The sequence below is a fragment of the Protopterus annectens genome, chromosome 2.part0 (genome assembly GCF_019279795.1).
Source record: "Protopterus annectens isolate FY-2018-M chromosome 2.part0, PAN1.0, whole genome shotgun sequence".
NCBI classification, from domain to species: domain Eukaryota; kingdom Metazoa; phylum Chordata; order Ceratodontiformes; family Protopteridae; genus Protopterus; species Protopterus annectens.
In genome coordinates this window covers 50,832,010-50,859,195 of record NC_056728.1, presented here as the reverse complement: position 1 = coordinate 50,859,195, position 27,186 = coordinate 50,832,010, and the positions used below count along the sequence as shown (strand labels likewise).

The 27,186-nt window shown below is 41.5% G+C and overlaps 1 protein-coding gene across 1 annotated transcript in view; it reads left to right on the top strand.

Annotated features, from left to right (window-relative positions):
* The window catches only part of CCNYL1 (cyclin Y like 1), a 1,025,424-nt gene that overhangs the window by 75,835 nt on the left and 922,403 nt on the right, over positions 1 to 27,186 (top strand). The window contains exon 2 of the mRNA XM_044060538.1: positions 11,881 to 11,955. Within this exon, the coding sequence (XP_043916473.1) occupies positions 11,881 to 11,955 (75 nt within the window). The remainder of the gene's footprint in view (positions 1 to 11,880; positions 11,956 to 27,186) is intronic.

The window sequence follows — 27,186 nt, the reverse complement described above, 5'->3', positions numbered from 1 at the left end:
AGTACAAGGTAAGTGTACGCAGATAAATGGAAGAGATTTTTATTTTGGAGTGCAGCAAAAGATTTTGATGTTTCTGAGCCTAATTTGAGTGTGGCTCTTCAATATCTTACTGAGTTACTGGACAAAGGTTTGTCTTTCTCTTCTATTAAGGTTCATGCTGCAGCAATTTCGCTCACTATGATTGTGTTCCACCATTGTTTTCTCATCCTTTGTTCAAGCAATTTCTTAGAGGGGCAAAGAATATAAGACCCCAATGAGCTCCTACTCCTGCTTGGGATCTCAATTTTGTGTTGGAGAAACTCACTCTACAACCTTTGAGCCTGCAGCTACTTCTGAGTTGAAATATTTATCATGGAAGACTGCTTTTTGTTGGCAATTACCTCTGCAAGAAGGGTTTCTGAATTGCAGGCCCTTATGGCGGTTGAGCCTTTTTTGATTTTCCATAAGGATAGGGTATCATTACGTACTAATCCTTCCTTTATGCCTAAGGTGGTTTCTAGTGTGGCTTTAAACCAAACTATTCATTTGCCTACTTTTTATGCAAATCCCCAAAATAAAGGGGAAAAGATTTTGCACACTTTAGATGTACACAGGCAGTTGCGTTATTATTTGGACAGAACTAAAGGGTTCAGGCAGTCTCAGCAGTTGTTTGTTTCTTTTGCTTTGAGTTCTCAGGGCAAGCCTGTGTCAAAACAGACTATTTCTAAATGGATTGGGTTTTGCATTGCTTTCTGTTATTCCCATCATGGCAAGGAGGTTCCAGCTGGGATTAGGCCTCATTCCACTAGGGCTACTGCCACTTCAACAGCTTTTTTGAGGGGAGTGGCAACCAAGGATATTTTGGAGGCAGCTACTTGGAGTTCAGTGCATACTTTTTGTAGGCATTATCACCTGCCACTTTACTCTAAATCCAGGGCTGGTTTTGCCACTGCTGTTTTGCAGGGCATTTTGGCAGCTCCTGCTTCCTTGTAGTTAGCCATCCTCCCTTACCTCTGCTTTGGGATTCTACCCAAGTGTAAGGACTGCAGCAATGTGAGATGAAGAACATAGTACAGTTTTGTACCTACCATAAATGTAGATGTTCGAAGATCCACATTGCTGCAGTCCAATTTACCCTCCCTCCTTCCCCTCTGCAGTTAGAGGTGGTTGTGTGGGTTGGGTTGTACATATTGTGTATATTGTATATTTTGTACATATAGTTAGTGCAAGGGTGGTTGGTTGGTTGTTTGCTGTCTTTTGGTTTTGACCTTTATTTTTAGGGTCTTCTGACATCTGGGGCAAGAAAAGACTGAGGATATGACGTCGGTCATGCGCATTTGTACCCTGACGTCCTGATGTCAGTCAAATGCACCTTGACCGACGTCAGCCTTATACTTTGATATTCGGGCCGACCGAGGACAGCGGACTATCCAAGTGTAAGGACTGCAGCAATGTGGATCTTCGAACATCTACATTTATGGTAGGTACAAAACTGTACTTTGCGATTATGGTGTTGGTAAAGGCTAGGAGGGCTGAAGTAGTGCTGTGATGAGGACTGAAGCCACGCTGAGTGTCTGCCATAAGGTGATTCTGGATTAGGTGGTGCAGGAGTTGTCTATGAATACATTTTTCCATAATCTTTGCAAGTTGAGAGAGTATAGCCATTGGCTTATAATTGGAGAATTTAGTAGAGCTGCCTCCTTTGTGAAGTGGGATTACGTACGATATTTTCCAGATGGTGGAAATTTTAGCTTCTACTATGGTTCGATTGATTAGTATTGAGACAGGGTAAGCAATAGCATCAGCTGAGTTTTGTAGGTACTCTGCAGGGAGTTGATCAGCAGAAAGTGTAGTTGGTTTTAATTTTTTGATCACGGTACGGATAAGTGAAGTGGCGACTGGTTGGAAGTTGAACCGCGAGTAGGTTTCTAGGGGTGTTACTTTCAGGACCAGGGGAGCTAGGAGGTAGGTGGCTAGCTAGAGTTTGAATCATCTCAGTAAAGAATCTGTTAAAACTTGTCAAACCTCTTCAGGGGTTTTATCAATAGTAGCAGCAGGGATTGGGGTTTAAGTTTGTCTAGGATGTAGTAGATTTAAACCTGCCCAAAACGTCTGAGGGTTATTTTGATTTGCTGTCTGTAAATTACAGTAGTATTGTTTTTTGTCTTGTAAAATGGATTTTTTAGTTTAGTTCCTGGATTTGTCTGTATTTAATGTGATCTTGGGTCTTTAGAAGAACGCTATAAAGCATATGCTTTGTTTCTAAGGGTAATTTTGAGTTTAGACTCTTTAGAAAGCCATGGTGCAGTGTTTGCCTCTGTTCTCTTTGAACGAACAGGTGCATGCAAATCGAGGATCTCAAGGAATTTGTTAAAGTATGCTACTGCTTCCTCTAAGGGGAGGTGTTTTAGAACAGACCAATTACATGAGTTTAGTTCTTGTTGGAATTTGGCAGATTCAAAGTTTTTTATTGTTTCTATCCTTTCTGAGTAAGGGTTGTTGGGAATTGGTGGCCTTTTTGCTTAGGCCATCAGGGAGGGTACCAGAGGTGTACAGTTTGGGGTGACTGAGTACCCAGTCAAGTATGCTTTCTTTTTGGTTGGGTTTATCTATCCTGGTAGGGCTGGATATGATTTGTATAACTGCATGCAGGTTACTATGGGTGGTTGGGGATTCTGAGGAACGGGTGCCCCAGTCTGTTGGTCTCCAAGTAGTAGGGTTTCTTGGGGGTAGTGACAGCCAGTGCAGGATATCTTCAAGTGTAGATATATTGTTACCTGGGGGAATGTACATACAGATGATGTTAATGCATTTGTTTTTACTAAGTTACAATTTGGTGGCAAGAATCAGAGTTATTAATCTGAGGTGGTTGTATTACATCTATGGTGACATTCGGGTGGTTATATTGCATCTATGGTGACATTCAACTCAGATTTATAGAGTACAGCTACCCCACCCCCTTCCTGGAAGCATGATCCAGCCTGTGTATGTTGTACCCAGGTGGTAACACTTCATTGTCTGTAGTGTTGGGTTTTAACCAGGTTTCAGATAAACAGAGAATCTCAGGGGAGTGGACATCCAGAAGTGCATGCAATTCATGTACCTTGTTGTTAATGCTTCTAATATTGAGATGACTGGCTAGGAGAGTTAGTTGGCCTATTAATTGTAGATTTGTAGCTTAGATTGCAAGTAGAGGGGGTATGTGTATCTGAAGTGGGTGGGCCAGGGTTGGGGTGAATATCACCACCAAGTATTAGGTTAAGTCTGTACTTGGTGATGAACTTCAGGAATTTGTTTATTAGTTTGTGGTAGTGTTTGAATCTAGAGCTAATGTGCCTGGGGTTGAGATGTTGATAGACCGAACAAGATGTTGGAAAGGATCTGGTACTATGTATGGTTGAAGGTGGGAGGATTTACAGATGGGGTGATTAGTATGGCCTTTCGGGACCTGAAATCCCAAGAGAAACTGGTTTTCATACAAGCTAAGGAGGTATGGTGCGAACAAGAGGGGTAGTAAAGAGTATATAATTATTTGTGATTCAGCTAGTGAGTTAATTAACTGTTTTACCTGGTGATGCAACACCAGAAGATAGTGGTGAGGTAAAGGTACTGGAAGGGGGATGGGAAAATCCCAGATGAAGGCTAATAGGTGCTATTGAAATGTAGATAGAAGAATGGGGGTGGGAGGAATTTTCCCAGATGAAAGCAGATAGGATCTAGAAAGTGGTGGAGTAGCTATAGTACTTTAAATTTAGAGGTACTGGGGGCAGGAGGGAATTGGGGGCAGGGAGGGGAGCGAAGAGAGCCCGAGCGAAGAGGGCTATTGTAGTTTACAAGGTTTCCTAATGTGTCCTAAACCTGTAAGGTAAGTATTATAGCTCTTAATGTAAGAGTCAGTTTACTTAAGTTACAGGTGAAGGAGGCGAACACTCAAGTAGAAAAGAGCCCTATGACTGACCAAAATGGTGACCTACTTAATTACACAGCACTGTAAGTGAAAGCTTAACAAATGCTTTTTGTGTGCAGCCTACTCTGCAGATACAGATCCTGTATCTTCCTTAGATCTGATGTTCTCAACTCCGACCAGTAGATGTTCATTGTGTTTCACTGTTGCAGTCATTACACTTGGGTTATCCTGCTGGCACACGACCCGCAGTCTGCTGGAATTCCAAAGTCTTAGTCCGGCGTCTGTTGCTGTCGCTTCTTCCCTGACGTCAGTGCGCCAGGGGTATAAAAGTTGCAACTGACGCCAGTTTCTTCAGTATTTCTTGCCGTGCGGTGCCCGAAGCAAAAGCAGTTCACAAGGACCGATCGGCCGACTCTGAGATTTTCAAAATTCAGTTTCAGAACCGAAGTCTTCAGTAAAGCTAAGCACCCCATTGGGGAAACTTTTTCTTGCTCCAGACCGATGTCAGTAAAAGTTAATTGTATTTCTTGTGGGAAGCAAATATCTCATAAGGACTTTCACTCTCGCTGTATTCCTTGCCTAGGCCCTGACCACGACGTTACTAGTTGTCTGTTTTGTGCTAGATTCAGTAAACACACTATTAAACGTCTGATTTTGCTTTACATTATTTTGGCTGAAGGTTTAATTACATAATGCCGTCGGAACAACCGACGACCTGAACTTATAAAAAATGCAAAGACAAAGAAAAGGACAGGCATCCGAGGTCCAAAACTAACGACGAAGCCTCTTCTAGGCCAGTCGCTGGTTCTGTGAGGTGCTTTCGCAGCCCCTGACACCCACTACCTCAGAGCCTCAGGCCGTAATAGCCACATGGAGACACCGAGGCCTGTGGAAACTCAAGGTATTGGGCCTACGGAATCTATGCCCTCAGATGGGTCCACACCGCTGAGCAGGCATCTGCTTCTGAGGGTGTTTTCAGACCTTCACAGCTTACAATTAAGCCCACTACAGCAGCAAAGGCAAAGTCAAAAACACCATTAAAGACAAGGAAGCAAGTACAGCATTCTCCAGAACAGTCATCCATGCCAAAGAAACAGATGCTTAAAATGGCCGAAGACCTAATTACTTTAATCAGGGGTTCCCATCCCCCTCCTGACAAAAGGCCTAGGCAAGGCACTGATTATGATTCCTCTGACCAGGTTTCCATTTCCTCTGATTCCTCTTCTGATCAGGGATATTCTCTCCCTCCCTATGAGGACTGTGATGCAGAAGAGTCCATACCGTCAGCCTCTCCGCCTGAGGATTATTCTTTTGGGGAAACCCTGCACACCATGAGGGAGCATTTCCATTGGGAGAGCCAGGATTGTTCAGAATCCAAGAAAAGATTCTGAGACTTCCTACTATTGCCTCAGCACAGGCCCCTGGCTATCCCCCCTGTGCTTGATATTGTGGATGATGTTTTTTCTGAATCCAGCCCGTCTCCTGATTCTTCACCCCCTGCACCTGTCAAGCCTGACAAGGTACTACAGGGTCCCTGACTCTCATAAATGTCTTTACAAAAAACCCGCTGCAGACCCAGAAACAATTTCTCAGGCTCCTAAAGGGGTTAAGGCTTCCACTGCTAAAAATCCTGCACCTTCGGATAGGGATTCCAGAGCTCTGGACAGATGGGGGGGAAAAAGTTTGCACTACTTCTACTTGAGCTGTAAGAGCTTTACACTGTCAATTTCACATGCTTAAATATTAACAGTACCTCATGTCATTGTTAAAGCAGAAAATATATTAACAGTACCTCATGTCATTGTTAAAGCAGAAAATAGTTTCAAATACAGAAATTCCTGATAGCAGTTGAACAAGTGGGAAAGCATACTATGCAATGTGGTTTTAATTCATTAGAGGCTTCTTGTAGAGCCGCAGTTACAGGCTCTTATTCGAAGGCATGCTTGGTTGAAGGAACAAAGTTTACCTGACCATGTTAAAGTAAAATTATTGGATGCTCCATTACAGCATGATACTTTGTTTGGTGTTAAGGCAGAAGAGGTGTTAAAGAAAATGGAGGATAAAGCAAAGTCAATGCAGACAGTGAAAGATTTCTTACAGGTTCAACCACCTAGATTTAGTAGAAACTGGCCTTCAAAAAATTGGTCCTTTCCAGTGTCAGACAGGCCACAAAGAGGCAGATAGACGCCCAAGAGGCAGATCCTGGCCCCAAGGCTCCTACAGACTTAAACAATGGGGTGCTTCAGCCCCCAAAGGAGGGGAAGACCAATCACAACCTTATAGGAAACAGTCCCAATAACTTCCTTCTGCAAATGCCAAGCACTTACCTTTTGACAGCACCTCTAAGGGGAAAGCTAGCACTTTTCTCAAAAAATTGGCACATGATCACCCAGGACAAATGGGTGCTGAATATTGTTTCTCAGGGTTACAGGTTCCGCTTCCACACGCTTCCAAAGCCAAACGGTATGCCAGATCTGCCACAAAGCCAATGGGCAGAGGCACAAAAACAGATTGCTGCTCTTATGGACATGGGAGCTATTCAAAACGTTCCACAGCAAGAACAGGGACAAGGATTTTACTCTGACTTTTGTTAGTACCCAGAAAGGACAAAGCCTGGAGACCAATACTGGACCTGTCAATCCTAAATACTTTCTTGAGCTCCCTAGAGACACATTCACTGCTACCGATCAAATTCTAGTTCCCACCTATAAGGCATATTCCTTGCTGAAAGTTAATTATTTCTCCCAGAATTTTCTTGCTTTCCATTATAGCCGTTTTCAGCGGAATATAAATACATGCCAATAAAATCCTGCTCCATTGCCAGTAGCCCCTTAGTACTACAATTCTACCATTATTTTTTTATCCTCACTATTGGAGCTCCTTTTGCAATTGATATTAAGTACTCTTTTTTTTTTCCTTTGTCCCACGTGTTCCACTGAATTAACCATCCTGGAAACCTTTTATCAAATTCACATTCTTTCCATGTGTGTTTCCTGTAGCATAGCTGTTTGCACAGTATATTTTTGAAATATAATTCAGTGCTCTTTCTTTTTTTTATCTGTGAGACCATTGACATTTAAAGACATTACAGAAAGCATCATTGTGTTGTTCCCACCTTTTATATACAACAGCTTCTTGTTAAATCTCTAGTTCATAGATGGGTACTAGGCTGTTGGCCCTAGGGCCTATATAAGCCTAGCCAAAAAGATGCCCTGGCTTTCACCACCCAAGAAAATTATTTTCCTGTGCCCCTGTCGAGCAGAGCCACAGATGTGATCCCTGAGTTGAATTTCCTATTTCCCATCCCATCAGGATTTTTCTTGGAGTGCTAATGAGGAGCTTTGTTTGATATAGATAGGTAGTTTGTTCCAGAGTATGGGAAGTCTCTGGGACAGGAATCTATCCCTCCAGCATGTTCCGTTTATTGTGGTGACAATGTTTAGGTCCCTAGACCGTTTAGCTCTAAGGGAGTGGGGGATTTCTTAAAGTGGAGCATGTCCAACAGCTCTGGGTTTGACATAGCTTTGTATGTTAGGCAGAGATCACCTCTGAGTAGGCGACATGCGACGGAGTAAAGCTGGAGTTTTTTGAGATTGTCTGCGTAGGGCATCTGTTTGAGGCCAGTAATCCTCTTTGTGAGGTATTTCTGAGGCCTCTCCAGTTGTAGATGTTTTGAGGTACATACCAAAAGGGGCGTTTTACTCTATAATGGGTCTGAGTGACGAGTAGATGGGAATAATTACCTTTTTTTTTTTTTTTTTTTTTTCTGGATGAGAAACCTTTTGTGATGAGGTGTGCCACGTAGAAGGATTTCCTGACTACTGTGGTGATGTGATTATCAAAGGAGAGACTGTCCATCTGTGTCCCAAGGTCTCTTATCACACTTTCAGTGTTAGACTGCCACCTGTGTGGTAGCTCATGGGTACAGATTTTTTACCAAAAGAGGTGATAGTGCGCATTTTGGTATTGAGCTTTAGGCCAAGACTTTGACACTAGGCATCTGTCTCAGTGAGGCCCTTTTGTAGGATGTCCACATCGTTAGGAGTTTCTGTTATGGCTCCTAGTTTGCAGTCATCTGTGAACTTCATTAGCCAAAGACCTTCTGTGTTAGCCTGTTCAGAAAAGTAGATACCAAACAGGAGAGGACCCAGGACTGAACCCCGTGGTACTCCACTTGTCAGTGGTCTGAAGTTGGATTTTGAGTTTGCTACTTTCACAGTGTGGGTTCGGTCAATGAGCCAGTTGGCAATCCATCTTGTGACATATAAGGATTTATACCTAGTGTAGTGAGTTTTTCTATAATTCCAGAGTGGGGGATGGTGTCAAAAGCCTTGGCAAGATCTAGATGGGATGTGTGAACCACCTTACCCTCATCTACGGCTTTGGTGACTGCTTCAAAGAAGTCTATCGGGTTTAGGAGACATGATCTGCATTTTACAAACCTGAACTGGGTGGGGTCCAGAGTTTGGAGATTACCAGTGTCTTTGTTTATAAGTTCCATGATATGTTCCATGGCCTTGCAGACCAGGATCGTTAGGGTAATGGGGCAGTTGTTCCTGGGGTCCGTGGTGGCTCCCCTTTGTGGAGTGGGATAACCGTTGCTGTGTGTCATTCAGTGGGTACAAAGCCTGAGGTGAGGCTATGCACTTTTGTGGGAGGAGAGGCTAGATTCTGCCCTTCTGAGCTGGGAATTTCTGGTTAAAGGCTTATTGTGCCTGCTTATTTGAACAGTTTCTTTCTGAAATTGGTGCACCTTGTTTGCTGTAGCATAGGCTAGATTCAGGCATCCTGAATCTAGCTTTGTTTGTATAACTTGAGCACTAATCCAGGCCATCTTTTTTGGCTACTAACATGCAGTTCTAACTTTTGTGTTACATGTGTACACTGTTTGGCAGGTTGAACTTTTATGCATTTGTTTCTTGCCATATCCATATGAGCCCGCGAAGATCTTGCAAAACATTTTGTTTTATTGAAAGCCCTCAAAAAAAATAAATAAATAAAATCCACAACCCAGTACCCCCTTAAAACCTATTAACTTAATACTAACACACACAACTGTGTACATCTTCAAATACTGATGTTTTACCCTAATAGGAACAAATGAGTGGAGCGGTCATCCCTTTGAAACCTCTTCCTTTTAGGTCTGCACAACCCCTGGCTGCCCCACAAAAATCTGCCCTGTTCTCCTCCTCTTCTGATAATGAACAATGCGGTGCCTGACTATTCTCTGGACTGTTCCTCTTAATTGCATTCTCCAGGGCAAATATCTTCAGATGAAGTGAACTGTCTCATTTACTCCATTGAGGAAGCTTCCTTTGGGGAGACGCTACAGAACATGATGAAGCACCTTGAATGGCAATCCATGCAGATCTCTGATGTTCAAAAGTGGTATTGCATCATCTTGGAGAAGGGGTACCCCTGCCCTTTCTTCAGTCCCTCCTGTCCTTGAGGGTTTCCAGGATACCTTTTCAGTCCACCTCTTCCTTGCCCGATTCTCAACCACCAGCTGCTAACAGACCAGACAGATTTTACAAGGTGCCTGATGACTTAAAATATTTATACAAGAACCCGGTGATGGGCCCTTTAATGCAGTAGCTCTCTGTCTTCAGGTAAGCTCTCAAAGTTTCTGTTAAGTGCAAATTAATCACCTAATTACATAGGGCTATGGATGGATTGGGAAAGAAGGTTTACATCTGTTTTTTTTCCCTATAGGGCAATTACTGATCAGATTCGATTGACAAAGTATTTGATCTCTGTCCTGCAGTTCTTAAAGTTGTACTGGTCTTCCTACAGCAGAATCTAAGCATGAAACATGGTGTTTATTACCTCAGGCCACCGAATTACCAGACAACAGCATTGAGTGGAGTTGTGATGCTGTGGGCGCTTATTTTACGAGAAACTGCCACAGGATCTGTTCGCAGATGTGCATGACTTCCAGTTAACCTGAGAATTTCAAGTCTAAAATTCTAGACTTCCCCTTGCACAAGGACTTACTGTTTGGCCCTCAGGTGGCCAACCTGTTTTAAACTCAAGACCAAGGTAAGACCATGAAAGACTGCAGACAGATCCTACTCTTCTCAGTTTCTGGCTACCATAGGAAAACTCCAGGCATTCTCCCCAATGTTGGGACCCCTCATGTTTGGTATATACTTCTCTGAAGTGAAGGCCAATATTGGGGGCCATTGGCTTACCAAGTTCACAGGTGACTGTAAGCTGGGAGTAATCATTGAATCCCCAAATGATTATGATATCCTACAAACAGGCCTAAAATGACGAGACTGGTGCCAAAATCATGGTCTGACTAAATGCTAATAAATGCATTATTGTACCCTCAGTAAAATCACATACCCCTGCAAATTATAATATCGATAGCACACCCCTAAAAGTAGAACCTAGCAACACCAATAGTAGCCTTAACTTTGACCATCAGATTCGGTAGTGATTAAGTCGTCTTGTAAGTAAAGGCATGGCATCAAGATCAAAGGAAGTTGTGTATTTGTACTTGACCCTCATCAGGCCGGTAGTAAAGTACAGTGCTTCCTTCTGCATGTACCTAACTAGGCACGTAACACCAATTGGAGTGGCCGCAGAAGTTTCTCACTAAAGACAAAGCATAATATGCATGTGTTGTGCAGACAGACTAAAGGCCTTATCCCTTTACTCCATGTCGTATCATTTGACATGTAACTTACGCCTGACATACAAGGCATTCTGTGATCCAGGCCTGATGAAAATGTTACTTATTTGCAAGAAACATTATACAAGGGTTACTCGTTCCATGGACCTGAACCTTATTTGTGACTAATAAAACTTGCTGAAGGGACAGGTTTGTATCCCAAGGGCTGCTTCATCTATGGAATAAACTTCCCATCTTCATAAAACAAAGCCTCACTCAAATCAAAACGATTTTGGATAAATTGAAGGGGGACTGTAAATTCACTCATGGGGTACTTTCCAAGTCCCTTATGGACAGATGCCATTTGTAAAATGATGTGGGGCCCCAACACCCAAAGACCCACTACCCTGATATTACCCCATCCCGTATCTGGGGAGTTAAGATACAGTGTTGTCATATCCTGGGTGTAATTGGCTAGGCTTGTAAAGGCTCTTGTGTTATTAACATAGACATCACTTAATGAACAACTGTTAATGCTGCAGTACAGTACTATGCATTCCCAAAACCGCAAACATGAAGTCTTGTCCTGAATTGCATATGCTCAGAATTTACTTTATTAAACTGATATTCTGTCACAGTAAGAAGTCATATAAAGTAAAATGGTTTGCCCTGCTACCAGGATTCTGCCTTTCACCATCTTAAAGGAGCTGGTGCTTTGTAAGAAAGGTATTGCATTCTTTTCTTGCTGTAGATGGTCAGCTGGCAAAGTTTGCATTCCAACGTGTTTTCTGCTTAGTGAACAGTGTTATCAGCATTGTTGAAATTCATCAACAGTAATTCAGAGAGCTTGCAACTTTGCTGTGGACTTCAGCAAAGTGACGGCGCACTGTTTACCAAGACCGCATGCACTGGGATCTCTGCAAGCGCTGTTTCTCTGGGCCGGCTGACAAGCCTGAAGTCCAGATGTATAGAGGCATTTTCTGGGTATAAGTGCTAAATCCCATGTAAACTCTTGTTGGAGTGTGAGGTTTTGTCACTGTGCAAGTACTGGGTGTGATTTTCCATTCCATCTACTGCTTGGCTTTCTTGAGTGCCTTTAGCACAGAATATTTGGTAACTTTAGTAGCACAGCATTTGTCACGGCTGAAGCACATTTATACCTGTAAAACTAAAATGATTGACATGAGTGACATGGAAGTAAAACTTCAGATGAGCTTTTATTACTTGTTAATGTGAACACCTTCAGCCTATCCCTTTTACTTTGGCTGTAACTTTTTGACTCAAACTAGCTGGCGATTGCATGACTACTTAAATGTGGATGTTACAGTAGCATGTGATATGTTTATTGATTGAAACTTGTTCTCTTTTCATTCCTTAGATCTGGACCCTGAATGTAATCCATCTGACCACCCAAGGGCAAGCACAATTTTCTTGAGCAAGTCTCAGCCAGATGGTAAGCTTTTTAATGGTGTTTAAAATGTTTTTCTTGCTTACCCATAGGTAAAAAGTGAACAGAAATTAGAAGTATATGAAACTGCCTGCTGGCACATTAAAGATCAACCCATATTGTCTAGTCAAAAATGTATCAACTCTGGGCTCGAAATAGTATACTACCAGTCTGTTTCTTTTAAGCTCATTTGTGTAAATTAGACATTTTAAAAAGCTATTCTCAACATCGGTTGCGCAAGTCACAGTCTGTAGATCAGTGATTCATAGTGCACAGTCATTTAACTAATCTGAGGGTAACTAGCCAGTTTAAACTTGTGTTTTAAGTAAATTGTGTTCTGTGCAAAACTTTTCATGTTCTTGTGTATCTCTGAGTGAACATAATCAAAAGTATCTTGGCTAGATCAGTGGAGATTGGCAGTTGGCTGATCTGCTACTATTATTAATTTATTATTACTGGTTTTAATCATTCTCCTCATTTATGCAATTAAAGCAGAAATAGTAAGAAAGTAGTATTTCACTGTCATGGTCGGGTATAGAATGTGAAATTTGCACAAGTTTTTAGAGAAGCCAGGAAGAAGGATTAGAGTAAGTGAATAGCTTGCAAATAAAACAGTTTGGACATGTAGTAAGCTCAATCTGAAGTAGTTAACTTCATTTGATCAGCAACCTGTGGGTTACGGATCCGACACGGATTCGAGCTGGCAGCATACCAAGCAAAATTATCTGAGCTCCTCCCCCTTACCCATACTACACTGCAACCTCTTTCCAGTCCTCTGATCTCATTTGCCGCAGCTTTGCCAAGCACGGGATTCTTCGAGCTCCAGGCAAGTGTAGCATCTTTGTCTAGTTTTTTGTGTGCGTGTATTTTAGTACCTTTCTTGGGGGTGTTCATTCTCCCAAGTCTTTCTCCCCCTTCACCTTTGGTAGTTGTCCATCCCTTAGGCCCCTTTTCCCTCTTTCAGGTGCGCGTGCGTGTCTGTGTCTCTAGTATGGCTGAAAGTCAGTGACGTTTTCCAAGTGCTCTGCGTGTGGCCATAAGCTGTTGCCAGCGGATGGTCACACTCAGTGCGTGATTTACTTGAGGGTTCCGCACCTTTCTTCGGGCTGCCAGATTTCTGCGGCCTTCAACCCTCTAGCTTTATGGGATAGGTGGAACAAGCTGATTCTGGCAGGTCTTCTACCCGCAGAATCAGCTTCTTCTCCTTCCCTCTCTGTAGCGAATACTGCGACAGCCTAGCCAACTGGCCCTCTTCCCCTGTCTGGGACTCACCCTCCCACCTTTATCTACTGGTGACATTTCTGAAAAGCAGTGATATGGTGTTATACTCTCACTTCAGTAACTTTGTTTGTTCTACATTTTGAGGTTGCAGGGGGATTTGTTGTTGCTATAGTTCAGAATATGCTAAGAGGTTCCCCCCAGTTGCAAGATTAATCGCTTTGGGTTTTGACTAATATGTAATGATATACCAGAGAAAAGGAGAGGGGTGGGAAGTACTGTAGTGCAGTCATGTGAGGTAAGGAACGAACAGGATGCGTTTGATTTTGTATTGTGGTAAGAGGCTGTGGGAGTTAGTGGCTTGCAGCCTTGGGGCTTCCTAGTTATAAGGCAGGGAGATTATCCCCCCAACTATAGGATGTTGTAAGATTTCCTGCTGTTTCTCTGATAGAAACTGTAGGCTTCTCTGTATTCAGATTATCTGGTAATAGTTACTAATAAGACTGACCAGTGGTAGCATTATGCAGATCTGACAAAGATTTTTCTTAGTCACTGAGAAGATAGTGTATAGCCCATCAACATTTCACAACATTTGTAGCCTGTGTACATTGTATAATACTACGCTGCCGATTTGTTGGCAGTATAGCAGAGTTAAGATTTTAGGGTTTATGAACTGTCCTTCCTTAGGTCAGTGTTGCAGTACTGTGTACTAATATGAAATATTCTGTTTAGGATGCCGTATGTCTGGCTAATCTATCACAATTTGGGCACCTTGGTCTCACATGTGCTACTTGCTGGTACATGAGGGGCATACAGGCGCAAAGTTCCTCAAAACTTTCTTGCTCCCAGCCAGTGAAGAAATTCTAGGTCTTTCACCACAGTTTGCCTATTGTATGCCCTGTGTCGGTTGCTGTTTGCTGTAGGCAGATAAGTATGTCCACTTGGGACCTTTTCCCTTGTACTTTCACTAAAATTGTCCTCTCTCTCTCTCATGTCAGCTAAGAGAAGAAAATGTAACGCTGGTTAACAGATCTGTCAGGATAGTAACATGAATTGTTTGTTCTGTCTAGGCCTAGAACATAATTTTAGGGAGTGCTTTGTTTGCAAGTCTTATGTTTATGACTATAAGAAGCCATCCAACATCTCTAAAGATCTACCCTGTGAACCAATGGCTAAATTAGTTTGAGGTAGAATGGCCTTGGATTTGTCTCTTGGATGCCTCTTTGTAGCCACATAAAAAATCTAAGTCGTCGAACGTACTGGAGGTTGCTGCTCTTCATTCAGAGTTGGATCTTTCTGTTGAGGCACATGGGGATTGCACAAATCTTTTGTCTCCTCCTCTTGCTGCCATTGTCAAGATTCCTCTGGGGGGTCAACAGAGTGCAGCTTTCAAGCAAATCCCAACCAGCCAAGCAGATTGCCAGTAAGGCTGTGAAGGGGGAAACCCTAGGCTGCTGATTTCTTTGGAACCAGAGGAGATACTGCAGATAAGGGCGTCCATTGTACCCTTATAGAGATACTTTGAGTCTGCCCCCCTCACATTTTATCTGCCGATTCTCCTAACCAGCAAAAACAGAAGATCAAGCTTGCTTCTCCTCCTGTTATTCCTCCTCCCCATAATTTGCAACAGGAGTGGTACAAGCTTTTAAAACCCTTGAGCCACAAAGCCTTTGAAATTCCTTTCCATTTCTTCTGCTCTTCAAAAAAAAAAAAAAAAAAAAAAAGAAAACTGATACTTTTCAGAAGATGAAGCGTCCTCATTTTCAGTTGTGGAATCTTTAGTTTATTTTTCACATTTCCACTTTCCTACTGGATTTGAGTCTGAGGATGAAGACACTTTCTCCTGTCTTTTAGAAGAATTGTCCCTTAGTGACACTATTTTAATAATGATGCAGCACTTACAATGGGAAGATAAGCTGGTTTCTAAAGTCGAGAGAGATATTATGCACTATTGAACATTGCCAGATAAAAAATTGATTTTTTGAAATCAGATTTACATACTTGGTTTTACAAGATTTCTTTTGGACCCTGCTGTGATTTCAGTAGTCTAATATTCTGTCTACTAATGCTTTGCCTAATCAGGACAATAGGACTGGGGTTAAGTTGGTAAGAAAGTGTACACCTCTGCAACTCTTTCTTTCTGTGCCATAAACAACCAAACCTGCATGGCAAGTGTGCGTTTTTGCTAACGTGAACAGTCATTTCTCATATTCTTCATATTTCTGATTCTAACAAACGGTAAAACTGCATTGCTGTCTATGCTTAATTTTGCTACACAAGTGTCAAGACATTCAGTAACGTGTCTATGATGCTGCTTTTGCCATTTCCAGGACAGCAGTTACTGATTCTGTTTTAAGGAGACACGCTTGGCTTTGCTTATAGTCATTGCCAGAATATGTAAAAGTTAAGCTTTTAGATGCCACTTTGGGTAAAGACCATCTTTTTTGGTCAGTCTTCTGACATTTTTCAGAAATTGCAAGTGAAATGGAAACTTGTGCAAGATTTTTAACTACTCTTTCTTTACCCATACCAAAATTCTGAAGTTACTCCCCTAAAACTGGACCCTTCTACCATAAAAGCCAAAAGCATCAAAAAGATCAGAAATTCTCTAAGAAAAAGGGTTTGGGTAAATTTAAGGCAGATTTCAAAGGACAGTTTGACGCAGCTTTTTTTTCTTCAAAACGCCTTTTTTGAATATCACTTGTGACATTGAATGATTTTGTATGAATGTAAATTTGCCAAACAATATTAACATAAACATACTTCATATATATCGCTGTACATCATATAACCTAAGCAATATTACATACATTATTCAATTCCTGCTTTTAACGTAATTTTTTTTTTTTTAAAGCTTGATTTATGACCAACATCCTTACTTGCCCCTCTCTTCCACCATGGCTAACCCACATTTTTCTTTCTGTAAATGTTTTCAATGCCTTCCCCTTCTGAGTGTGATAACCTCAGACATCTGGGTAAGAGCATTATTCAAGATGGGTACAGACTGTCTTGAAGCATTTCCAGCAGTTGCAAAAAGTATTCAAGTCCCCGCAAATCATCAGTGTCTGCTTCGCAAATCATCAGTGTCTGGTTTTGCCATTCTTAAAAGAATTATTCCATAATGGGACCATAGAATCGGTTCTGCCTCACCACAGAAGGCAAGGGTTTTATTCTAGAGTATTCATCATACTAAGAAAAGAGGTTACATGGAGACTAACTCTGGACTTGTCCACCTTAAACACTTACCTAAAAATCTCCAAATTTAAGGTGTTCTCTTTCCATAGTTTATTTCCTGTGATATTTTCAAAAGCCTTTCTGGTTAACCTTGGATCTAAAGTAATAAAAACCTTCATATTCCTATCCATGCATATAACCGAAAATGTTTAAAATTTTGTGACTTGGGCTATATTTATTTTTCTGCTCTGTCCTTTTGTCTGTCTTAATCTCCAAGGGAAGTTGCAGAATGTCTAGCTCAAGTGTTAGTAAAACTCCAAGGTATACGGATACCCTTCTTAAGACCTTTCAAAGCAACTACTATAGAAAAAAATTCTGCAGGACCTACAATTCACTATGGAGCTGCTTCATCTAGGTTTTACTTTTAAACCTAAATAAATCCTCCTTACAACCTTTACATAGTCTAGTTTGCCTAAGGTGCCAACTGAAAAATTCCTATATGGTGGCCTTCCTACCTCAAGAAAAGTCCAATTTCTGACTACTGCCTTCCAATCCCTTTTGACTTTAGATTAGAGATGACCCCTGCAGAAAAAAAATCTAAGACTGAGTACATCCCATCAACAGTATAGATTATTTCATTTGTTAAACTTCACATGAGGAAGATTCAGTGCACCGCTAGTCAATTTCAGCTAGTCAATTTCAGCTGAACTGAACTTCCAAGTCTATCTGTTGCCTTTTGTGAAGCAAGAGTTACCTTGCTGTAATGTCCAGATAGTACAAAAGAATGAATTTCCATTTCTGGTTCCTGCTTCCCACTGGGAAGTCTCCACACATGCTTCAGACCTGTATTGGGGAGCCCATTCAGTGGGCATGGAAGACCAAGAAATTTAGTCAACTAAAAATGGGCACATGCAAGTATTAAAGAAATCAAACCACTTGTCTTTTGCCCTGCAAGACTTCCAGGAACTGTAAAAGTCCCAACAAGACAATACCACATTCATGGAGAATATCGGTAAACAAGGGAGAACAAAATCCTACCTTCTCTGCACGTTAGCCATGATGGCTTGGAATACCACTATTCACCATAGTCCTTTTGTTTCATGCAACTTATGTACTTGATTTCATGTGCATCTGAGCAGATCCAAGACAGATCATCAGGAATGGATGGTAGACACAGGTCTTCCTGCAGATTGCCCATCAGTGGGGATTCCCCAGGTAGATGTTTTTTTTTCTCCACTCTATAAACAGATAGCTAGGCTGTTGTGGTCCAGAATCCCATACAGGGAAGCATGGGAAATTGACTCCATGGCAATCTCATGGAAATGAAAATTCCTTTATGCTTTCCCTCCCTTTCTCCTTATTTCAAAGGCCCTTCTGAGGATTAAGGACAACTTCCCAAAAATGCTGATTGTGGACTTCTTTTGGCCTAAACAGAATTGGATCCAATGTCTTCTTTTAACTCAATGCTTGGATTGTCAGATGTGATTAGATCCGACCTCAGGGCGCAGCCTTCTCGTTGGATCTGAGATTGACTCCTCCCTTACCACAATTCCCTTCTGACTAAAGTACCACTGAGCTCATTAACTGCCTGTACCATCCAGATGTCTTTTCCAAGTACATGCATTTCTCACAAGTGAAAAATGTTCTCCTTAATTTCCTTCTCCACCCTTTCTTTTACATATAGGGAAGTATGTTTATAGTATAGAATAGCAGTTATAACTATTAAGCTATTTAGTAGGCTTAATTTTATTTTTCTAAATATTTCTAGTAGTTTATTTTTTAACAAGAAACATCCGTTTTAAATTAATACGTATGACATATGCAATCTTACATTTATATAAATGAAAATAAACCATACCAAAACAATTACAGACCATGCTGACACAATTGTAGCTGCAAACATTATATATCACTTATAACCAGCCATTGTTAGTCAAACACTGCACAGCTCATTCAAATCCTGCCTTCTTTTAAACCTTGTTCCTCCTCTGCATGTATTGATCTCACAATTCCCATTTCTTCCTATGTTATTTGTGCCTACCCTTTTCTAAAGATACCAATTCCAGTTTTATCTGTTACTATCTCCACTGCTTCTAGTAAAGTTGGTTTAGCCTTTGATTTCCATTTTCTAGTAATTGCTTTTTTGGCAGCCATCTTAATTACTCAGCAGAGCTTGACTATGTCTAAGCAATTCCGATAGCTCAAAAAAATAATTTCCTTAGTTGCACCAATATGCTCACCCAATATCTGACAGAGCAGTCTGCAAGGAAACTTTATAATATGCCAACTTGTTATAATCCCAGAAAATATTTCCAGTTGCTGCTTTCTTCCCCATCACACCTCCAACATTTCCTGTCTACCTGAGGAAAATTTCTTTGGAGTCTGAGATATAAAAATATCTATGTAAACATTTCCAAGCGAATATTTTAAATCCTCTAGATTTTGTTGCATATTTGGGAGATTTACCTATATCCTCCATTGTTTCTTTATGAATTGTTTTTCCAATCTCTTTCCAAGCCTTTCTAGCCTCCTCTGATTCTTATAGTTAGCATGCAGTATTTTATATTCTCTGCTAAATTTTCCTTTCTTAACGGCAAATTCTGTTCTGGATACTACTAAAAACTCTACCAGTGCTGATCTTTCATTTAGGACCCCCTATTTCTTTCACTTTGCCTTCCCTATCAAGGATTGATATCAGAGTATAGGTTATCTTTAACCTGCAGTCCAAATAAGTTCTTGTCATCTTCCCATTCTGTTACCTTTGCATCTCTATTTATTTGCTCCCGGTACCTTGTTTCGCTCCCAATACCTTGTTTCCTTTGCCAGTTTTCGCCAATAAATTCCATCCCCATCTTGCATGTTGTCTATCACTAATTGCAGTCCTCTCTATCTGCAGAATCTCCTTTTCATTCCCTTGTTGGCTTAATTCTTAGAATACTTTCTGATACTTTATGAATAATATTCTGTATGATTATTGTTCTCCATAAAAGTCTGCACCCAAAATTGCAGTCCCTCCTTGTTTCTTGAGCTTCCCCCTGCTTCATCATCTTTTTCCACTTTGAATTATAGTTTTCTGCTTGTGCTATGTATAGGAGCCTTAATTGTGTTCTTCTGAAATACCCCTTCAGATCTAATAATCCCAGTCCACCTTGTGCTAATTGAAGAACAAACTTATCCCATTTGACTATTGTCTTCCCCTCCCATATAAAATCATCCAGCTGTTTATTACTATCCACAACTTCTCCTCTGGTTGATAAAAATATGCCTGACCCGAGTATAACTAAAGGGACTAGATACAGTTTTAACTGCTTGTAGCTTGCTATCAATATCCATATAACAGAGCTTCCATTTTTCTCAGTTTTTGTATTATCTTTTGTTTAGTCTTCCCACATATCAGCTGCCATACTGGAATCATTTTTAATCCATACTCCTATTTACTTCATTTTATCATGCCCCCATAAATATGGATATTGCTGAACCGATTTGTGTGTGAGTATATAATTTATGCTATTGCTTTTGTTTTAACTTCATTAATTTTGTATCCTGAAAAGATATGAAACTGTCAATATTTTCCACAAAACTGTAATGTGCCTTTCTGGTTTTGTCGGGTATAAAGTGTCATCTACAAATAGCCAGCTTTGCTTTACTACCGTACCATTTATATCTTTGAATTTGAGTCCCTTATATTTTGCCAGTGGTTCTGGTTTTAAATTTAATGCAAATAAAGGGGAGAGAAGACATCCCTACCTGGTTCCTCTGCTCAAGTAGAAATAATCATCGAGGACCCCATCCACTTTATAATTTTCGCCTCTGATCCTTCATACATCCTCCTAATCAACGTTATAATTTTATCAAGGAATGCAAATGCTTCCAGTGCTCTGTTCATAAAGTGCCAGCTTACTCTGCCAAATGCTTTCTCTGCATCAAGACCCCCAAACAAGAGTAGTATTTTCTTACATTCTGCTTCCCTCTGGATTATCGGTGTTCTGTTTAATGTCAGATGTTTCCTTCCCCTCCCCAAAACCACATTGATCCACATCTGTCGGTTTTGGCATCACTTGCCATTCTTTTAGCCATTATGGACATAAACCTGTTATCATGGTTTAGTATTGAAATAGGCCTGTACGAAGCTGGATCTGATGGATCTTTTACCTCTTTAGGTATTACAGCCACCACTGCTTTCTTCTAGGATGTTGGTACTTTTCCTGCTCTTTAAATACTGTTAAACAAATCCTTCCAGATCTTTCAGTTTTTCCCCCCCTCCTAGCTTCCAAACCTCCACAGAGGCATCTGTCCTGTTGACTTTCCTGTAGATTGGTTCTACATTACCATTTTTGTCTCCTCTCCTCCTAGCCTAATTGTTAGTAATTTAACTTTCTCTACCTCTAGCCTTGACATATTTAATTCTTCATAAACATTTCCATGTGTACCTTTTCTTGATTTCCATATTTCCTTGCTTTATACAAACTTTCATAGAATTTCTGAAATATTTCTAATACTTTTACAGGATCCCTTATCTTCCTTGTTATAGGTTTCCTAAGCTTGGTGACGACCCTTTCGTCTCTCTTTTGCCCGAGTCATTGTGCTAAACATTTTTGTGCTCTAGAATTATCAAGAAATAGTTGCTTAACATCAGTCTGTCTAAACTCATGCTTATTATCGAAGTAATCCCTTATTTTCTGTTTAGCATTCTGCAGTTGCTCCTCCTGTTCTGAGATTCCCCATTTTGCAATACTTAAACATTTTTCAGACCCTCAATTTTTGTCCCTTCTTAACTGTATCTTCTTCTTATTACTCACCCAATTGCTAAACTCCTCTTTAATTTTATCCCACTCCCTAGCTATATTTTTTGAAGAAGTTTATATCTTCTCTAATAGCTCCTGAATAATTTCCTCTATCCATTCATTAAATTCCTGTCCTCAACAGATAGGTGGGAAAGCAGTAGTGTCTAATTTTTATTATTTCTGTTCTAGTTATTATTGGGACATGATATAAAATAGTTAGTGTACATATCAAGACCTTCAGTTAAATGCACATATTCCTGTGAAATGTAATTTCTGCCTAGCCTACTTTTTTGTATCTTTGGGAATAATGCGTAAATTCACTCCTACTACTGAATTCATATCTTCCATGCCAAATATTTTCATAAATTTCTTTAAAAATATACCCCCTTTGTTATATTTTCCCTTCTGGGGAATAATGTATAAATTCAGTCCGAACTCAGAGTACTGAATTCTTACATGCATTTCTTCAAAGTCAACCCTGAATTGTTATACTTTCCCTTCTGGGCCCCCAGACACATCAATGTTGCAAATCAAATTCCAGTTCCCACCTATAAGTAATATTCCTTTAAGCTCCATTATAGCAGTTTTCTGTGGAGTACAAAAACATGCCAGTGTAATCCTCCTCCCTTGCCAGTAGCCCTCCGTAGAACAAATCTACCATTATTGTCTTTATCCTCTTCTATCACTATTGGAGCTCATTTTGCAATTATTATAAATACTCCTCTTCCTTTGCCCCAGGTATTCCTCTGAAGAACAGTCCTGAAAACCTTTCTTTATCAAATTCACATGTTCAGTTCTTTCAGAGTGTCTCCTTAGCATAGCTATTTGCACTCTACATTTTTAATGTAGTTCACTACTCTCTCTCTTGTATTTATCTGGGAGACCAGAGTTTAAACGCATTGCATAAAGCATCATATTCTTGAAAATATATTCTTCCCACATTTTATATATTTTTTGTTAAATGTCTAGTTCCAGCATTTGTGTTGCAAGCATGTAATGTTTAGCACAGATGTTCTTCGTTTTCCATTGCTGCAGTCCTTACTATTGGGTATAGTCCGCGTCCAGTCGGCCCGAATACCAGAGTATAAGGCTGACGTCGGTCAGGGCGCATTAGACTGACGTCAGTACGTCAGGGTACTAATGCGCATGACCGACGTCATATCCTCAGTCTTTTTTGCCGCATGGTCCGATGCAGAAGCAGTTTTGCGAGTGCAGGTTGGCGTTCTGAAATATTTCCGAAACCGGAGTTTCAGACCGAAACAGAGTTGGCTAAGTACCCCGTTGGGGAACATTTTGGTTTTTCTTGCCTCAGTATTTTACCGGATGTCAGAAAAAGTGAATAACTGTATTTCTTGTGGGAAACAGATACCTCATAGGGATTACCATACCTTGTGTATACCTTGTTTAGGGCCTGAGCACGACGTTGTTGGTTGCCGCTCTTGTGCTAGGTTTAACAAACGCACTATTAAGAGGAGGTTAGACTGTGCCAGGTTAGTGTTTGGGAAGCGTTGCAATTATAAAATGCCGTCGGATGCTCCGATGCCCGCTTCGTCCAAGAAGCGCAAGGACAAAACAGTGAAGCCTAGGGTTGATGAACCGGCAGTCCCGGACGCCGGTTCTTTAGAAGGCTCAGTGGAGCCAGAGGTTTTGCCAGGAGTTTCCATGGAGTCTCAGGCAGAAACTTTACTGTTACAGGATGTGCCTTCTCAGGAGGTAGGCCAGGCTGAGGGGGCTTCTCAGGTAACTGTTCTTCCCTCTCTTCCCAAGGTAGTTAGAGCCTCTCCTTCTGTTGCCAAAACTTCTTTGAGAGGTAGGCCTAGTTCAGCTTCAGTGGGGGCTTCTCCTAGCATTTCGGGTTCTGTACCTAAGAAACATATGCTTAAAATGGCAGAAGATTTGATTACTATGGTTAGAGGTTCTATGCCCCCGCCTGATAAGAGGCCTAGGGTGGAACCGAGTTTGATAGTTTTGAACAGTGTTCAGAGGCTTCAGAGTCTTCTGCGGAAGACTTGCAGGAGTATCCTACTTATTCTGATTCTGATGTGGATGATTCCACTCCTACAGCTTCTCCTCCTGAGGATTTCTCATTTTCAGAGACTCTGCATTCCATGAGGGAGCACTTTAAATGGGAAGGCCAGGATTACTCTGATTCCAGGAAAAGGCTTAGGGAATTCTTGTTTTTACCCCAGCATAGGCCCTTAGCTATTCCTCCTGTGTTGAATGTGGTGGAAGATGTTTTTGCAGAGGCTTCCCTGAACCCTGACTCTTTGCCTCCTGCTCCTGTTAAGCCTGATAGGTATTATAGGGTGCCCGAAGCTCATAAGTATTTGTTTGAGTCCTAGGGCGGACCCAGAAACTATTTCTCAAGGGCCTAAAGGTGTTAAGGCTTCTGTGGTTAAAAATCCTGTTCCCACTGATAAAGAGGCAAGGGCTTTGGATAGGTGGGGAAAGAAAGTGTATACTTCTTCCACTCTAGCCATGAGAGCGTTGAATTGTCAGTTTCACATGCTAAAATATCAGAATTATCTCCTTTCACAATTAAAATCTAAGGTGGATGCTTTGGCGGAAGGTATTGAGTGTAAAGAGTTGCTGGATTTGGTTCATGTGTCTGAACAAGTGGGTAAGCATTCTTTGCAATGTGGTTTTGATGCTGTACAGGCCTCCTCGAGGGTGGCTGCTACTAGTTCTGTTCTTCGCAGGCATGCCTGGTTGAAGGATCAGAATTTAGCTGAGCATGTTAAGACAAGGATTTTGGATGCTCCTTTACAGTCTGATGTGTTGTTTGGATCGCCTGTGGAAGCAGTTTTAAAGAAAATGGAGGACAAAGCTAAGTCTATGCAAACTGTTAAAGATTTTTGCAGGTGCAGCCACCAAGTTTAGTAGAAATTGGCCTGCTAAGGGGTGGACATATCCTGCTTATGATTCCCAGTCTAGGGGTAGGTCTAGACGTGGTAGGGGCAGGGCTCAAGGTTCTTTTAGGCCTAGAACAGGGAGTTCACCTGCTCAGACTTCTGGTGAGGGCAGGGGTCAGTCCTTTCGTAAACAGACCCAATGACCTGTCTTTTCAGCTGCCAGTAGATTCTCGTCTGGCAGCTCCTTTGGGAGGAAGACTGTCTCTTTTCAAAGAAAATTGGGATTTAATTACTCAAGACAAATGGGTGTTGGATATCATTCACCACGGTTACAGATTTTATTTCCATGCAATGCCCCCTTTCAAAGGCATGCCAGACGTTCCTCCTCCACAAAGAAAGGAGGCTCACAAGCAAGTTTCTCAGTTACTCCAGATGGGGGCCAAACAGCCAGTCCCTGTATTAGAAAGGGGCCTAGGATTTTATTCTCGCCTGTTCCTAGTACCAAAGAAGGGGAACACGTGGAGACCAATTTTGGATTTATCTCTCCTCAACACTTTTTTGGACATTCCCAAGTTCAAGATGTTGACGTTACAACAGCTTTTACCTCTGCTGGGCAAAGATCACTGGATGGTAACTTTAGATCTCAAGGAAGCTTACCTTCATGTGCCTATAAGGCTAAGTTGCAGGAAGTATCTGCGGTTTCGAGCTGGAAATTCTCATTATCAGTTCTCTGCATTGCCCTTTGGCTTATCTACTGCCCAGAGTATTCACAAAGGTTCTGGCTCCAGTGATAGCTTACTTCAGGCTTCAAGGAATTCAAATCTATCCTTACTTGGACGACTGCCTGATTCTGGCTCAAGAAAAGGAAGACCTTCTACAGCATCTGGAATATGTTATAGCAGTGCTAAGATGCCTAGGGTATTCTGTGAACGAAATAAAGTCCAGTCTAGTACCCTCTCAAGACATGTGCTTTCTGGGTGTGAGACTGAATACAGCAGCCCAGATGGCCTTTTAACCCCGGACAAACAAAAGAGTCTGTCACTTTACTTCCATCAACTATCTCATCAGTCCGTGCTGACTGCAAGGACAGTCCTTCAAGCATTAGGGTTCATGGCATCTTGTATTCTGGTGCTTCCCAATGCCAAACTGCATATGAGGAAGCTACAATGGTATCTCAAAATGTATGGACACAGCACTGCCAGGATTTGGACACTGTCATTCAAATAATACCTTGCCTTCAAAAGAATTCTTGTGGTGGGCTCAGGAATGTCACCTAAACAAGGGACTCTCTGTGACCCGGCCAGAGGCAAGTCAGATTTTAACGACAGATGCCTCGGACATTGCTTGGGGAGCTCATCTAAATGGAAAGTGGATACAAGACAAGTGGCCTGCCAGACTACAGCATCTACATATCAACATGAAGGAGATGTTAGCAGTCCAGTTTGCATTAATGGCCTTCAAGGAGTTACTTCTTCCAGGGCAGGTGTTGATTCTAACAGACAACACAACTGTCATGTGGTACATCAACAAGCAAGGGGGCACACATTCTTATCCTCTATGCAGGCAAGCAATGATTTTATGGGAGACTGCGCTAAGCTTGCAACTAACTCTTCAGGCAAGGTTTCTGCCAGGAGCACAGAACTCCTTAGCAGATGTGTTAAGCAGACAAATCATGGATCCCCACGAGTGGAAACTGGATCTTCATGTATTTCAGAAATTGACAGTGTCATGGGGAACTCCAGACATAGATCTGTTCGCTTCTCCACTAAACCACCAGCTGCCAAAGTATTGCACAAAGGGGTTTCATCACACAGCTTGGAAAGTGGATGCTCTGTCTTTCAGTTGGAAAAACCTTCATGTGTATGCCTTTCCACCTCTGCCTCTTCTTCCAAAGGTACTATTAAAGGTCAGACAAGACAGGCCAAGGATGATTTTGATAGCTCCGGATTGGCCTCGGCAGCACTGGTACCCACTACTACGGAGTCTGGTAAAGAAGCCTCCATGGCCTTTACCTCTGATTCCTCATCTGTTATCTCAGAAGGACGGTCATCTGCTCAATGTCAAGCTTCACTCTCTTCATCTAACAGCCTGGCATATTCTGTGTTGAAACACAGCAGGTCTCAACTTCCTCAGCAAGTTTTAAATGTGATTATGGAAGCTAGAAGACCTAGTACAAGGAGAGTGTACGCAGAAAAATGGAAGAGATTTTTATTTTGGAGTACAGCAAAGAATTTGGAGATTTCTGAGCCTAATTTGAGTGTGGCTCTTCAATATCTTACTGAGTTATTGGACAAAGGTTTGTCCTTCTCTTCCATTAAGATTCATGCTGCAGCAATTTCAGCTCACTATGATTGTGACCCACCTTTGTTTTCGCATCCTTTGTTCAAGCAGTTTCTTAGAGGGGCAAAGAATATAAGACCCCACGTAGAGCTCCTACTCCTGCTTGGGATCTCAATTTTGTGTTGGAAAAACTTACTCTACAACCTTTTGAGCCTGCAGCTACTGCTGAATTGAAATACTTGTCATGGAAGACTGCTTTTCTGTTGGCTATTACTTCTGCAAGAAGGGTGTCTGAGTTGCAGGCCCTTATGGCAGTAGAGCCCTTTTGATTTTCCATAAGGATAGGGTATCATTACGCACTAATCCTTCCTTTATGCCTAAGGTGGTTTCTAGTGTGGCTTTAAACCAAACTATTCATTTGCCTACGTTTATGCAGACCCTCAAAATAAAGGGGAAAAGATTTTGCACACTTTAGATGTACACAGGCAATTGCGTTATTATTTAAGCAGGACTAAGGATTTTAGGCAGTCTCAGCAGTTGTTTGTTTCTTTTGCTTTGAGTTCACAGGGCAAGCCTGTGTCAAAGCAAACTATTTCTAGGTGGATTGGCTTTTGCATTGCATTTTGTTATTCCCATCATGGCAAGGAGATTCCAGCTGGGATTAGGCCTCATTCCACTAGGGCTACTGCCACTTCAACAGCATTTCTAAGGGGGGTGGCAACTAAGGATATTTTGGAAGCAGCTACTTGGAGTTCAGTGCATACTTTCTCTAAGCATTATCACCTTCCTATCTACTCTAAGTCTAGGGCTGGTTTTGCCACAGCTGTTTTGCAAGGCATGTTGTCAGCTCCTACTTTATGATTTGCCAGCCTCCCTTACCTCTGCTTTGGGATTCTACCCAATAGTAAGGACTGCAGCAATGGAAAACG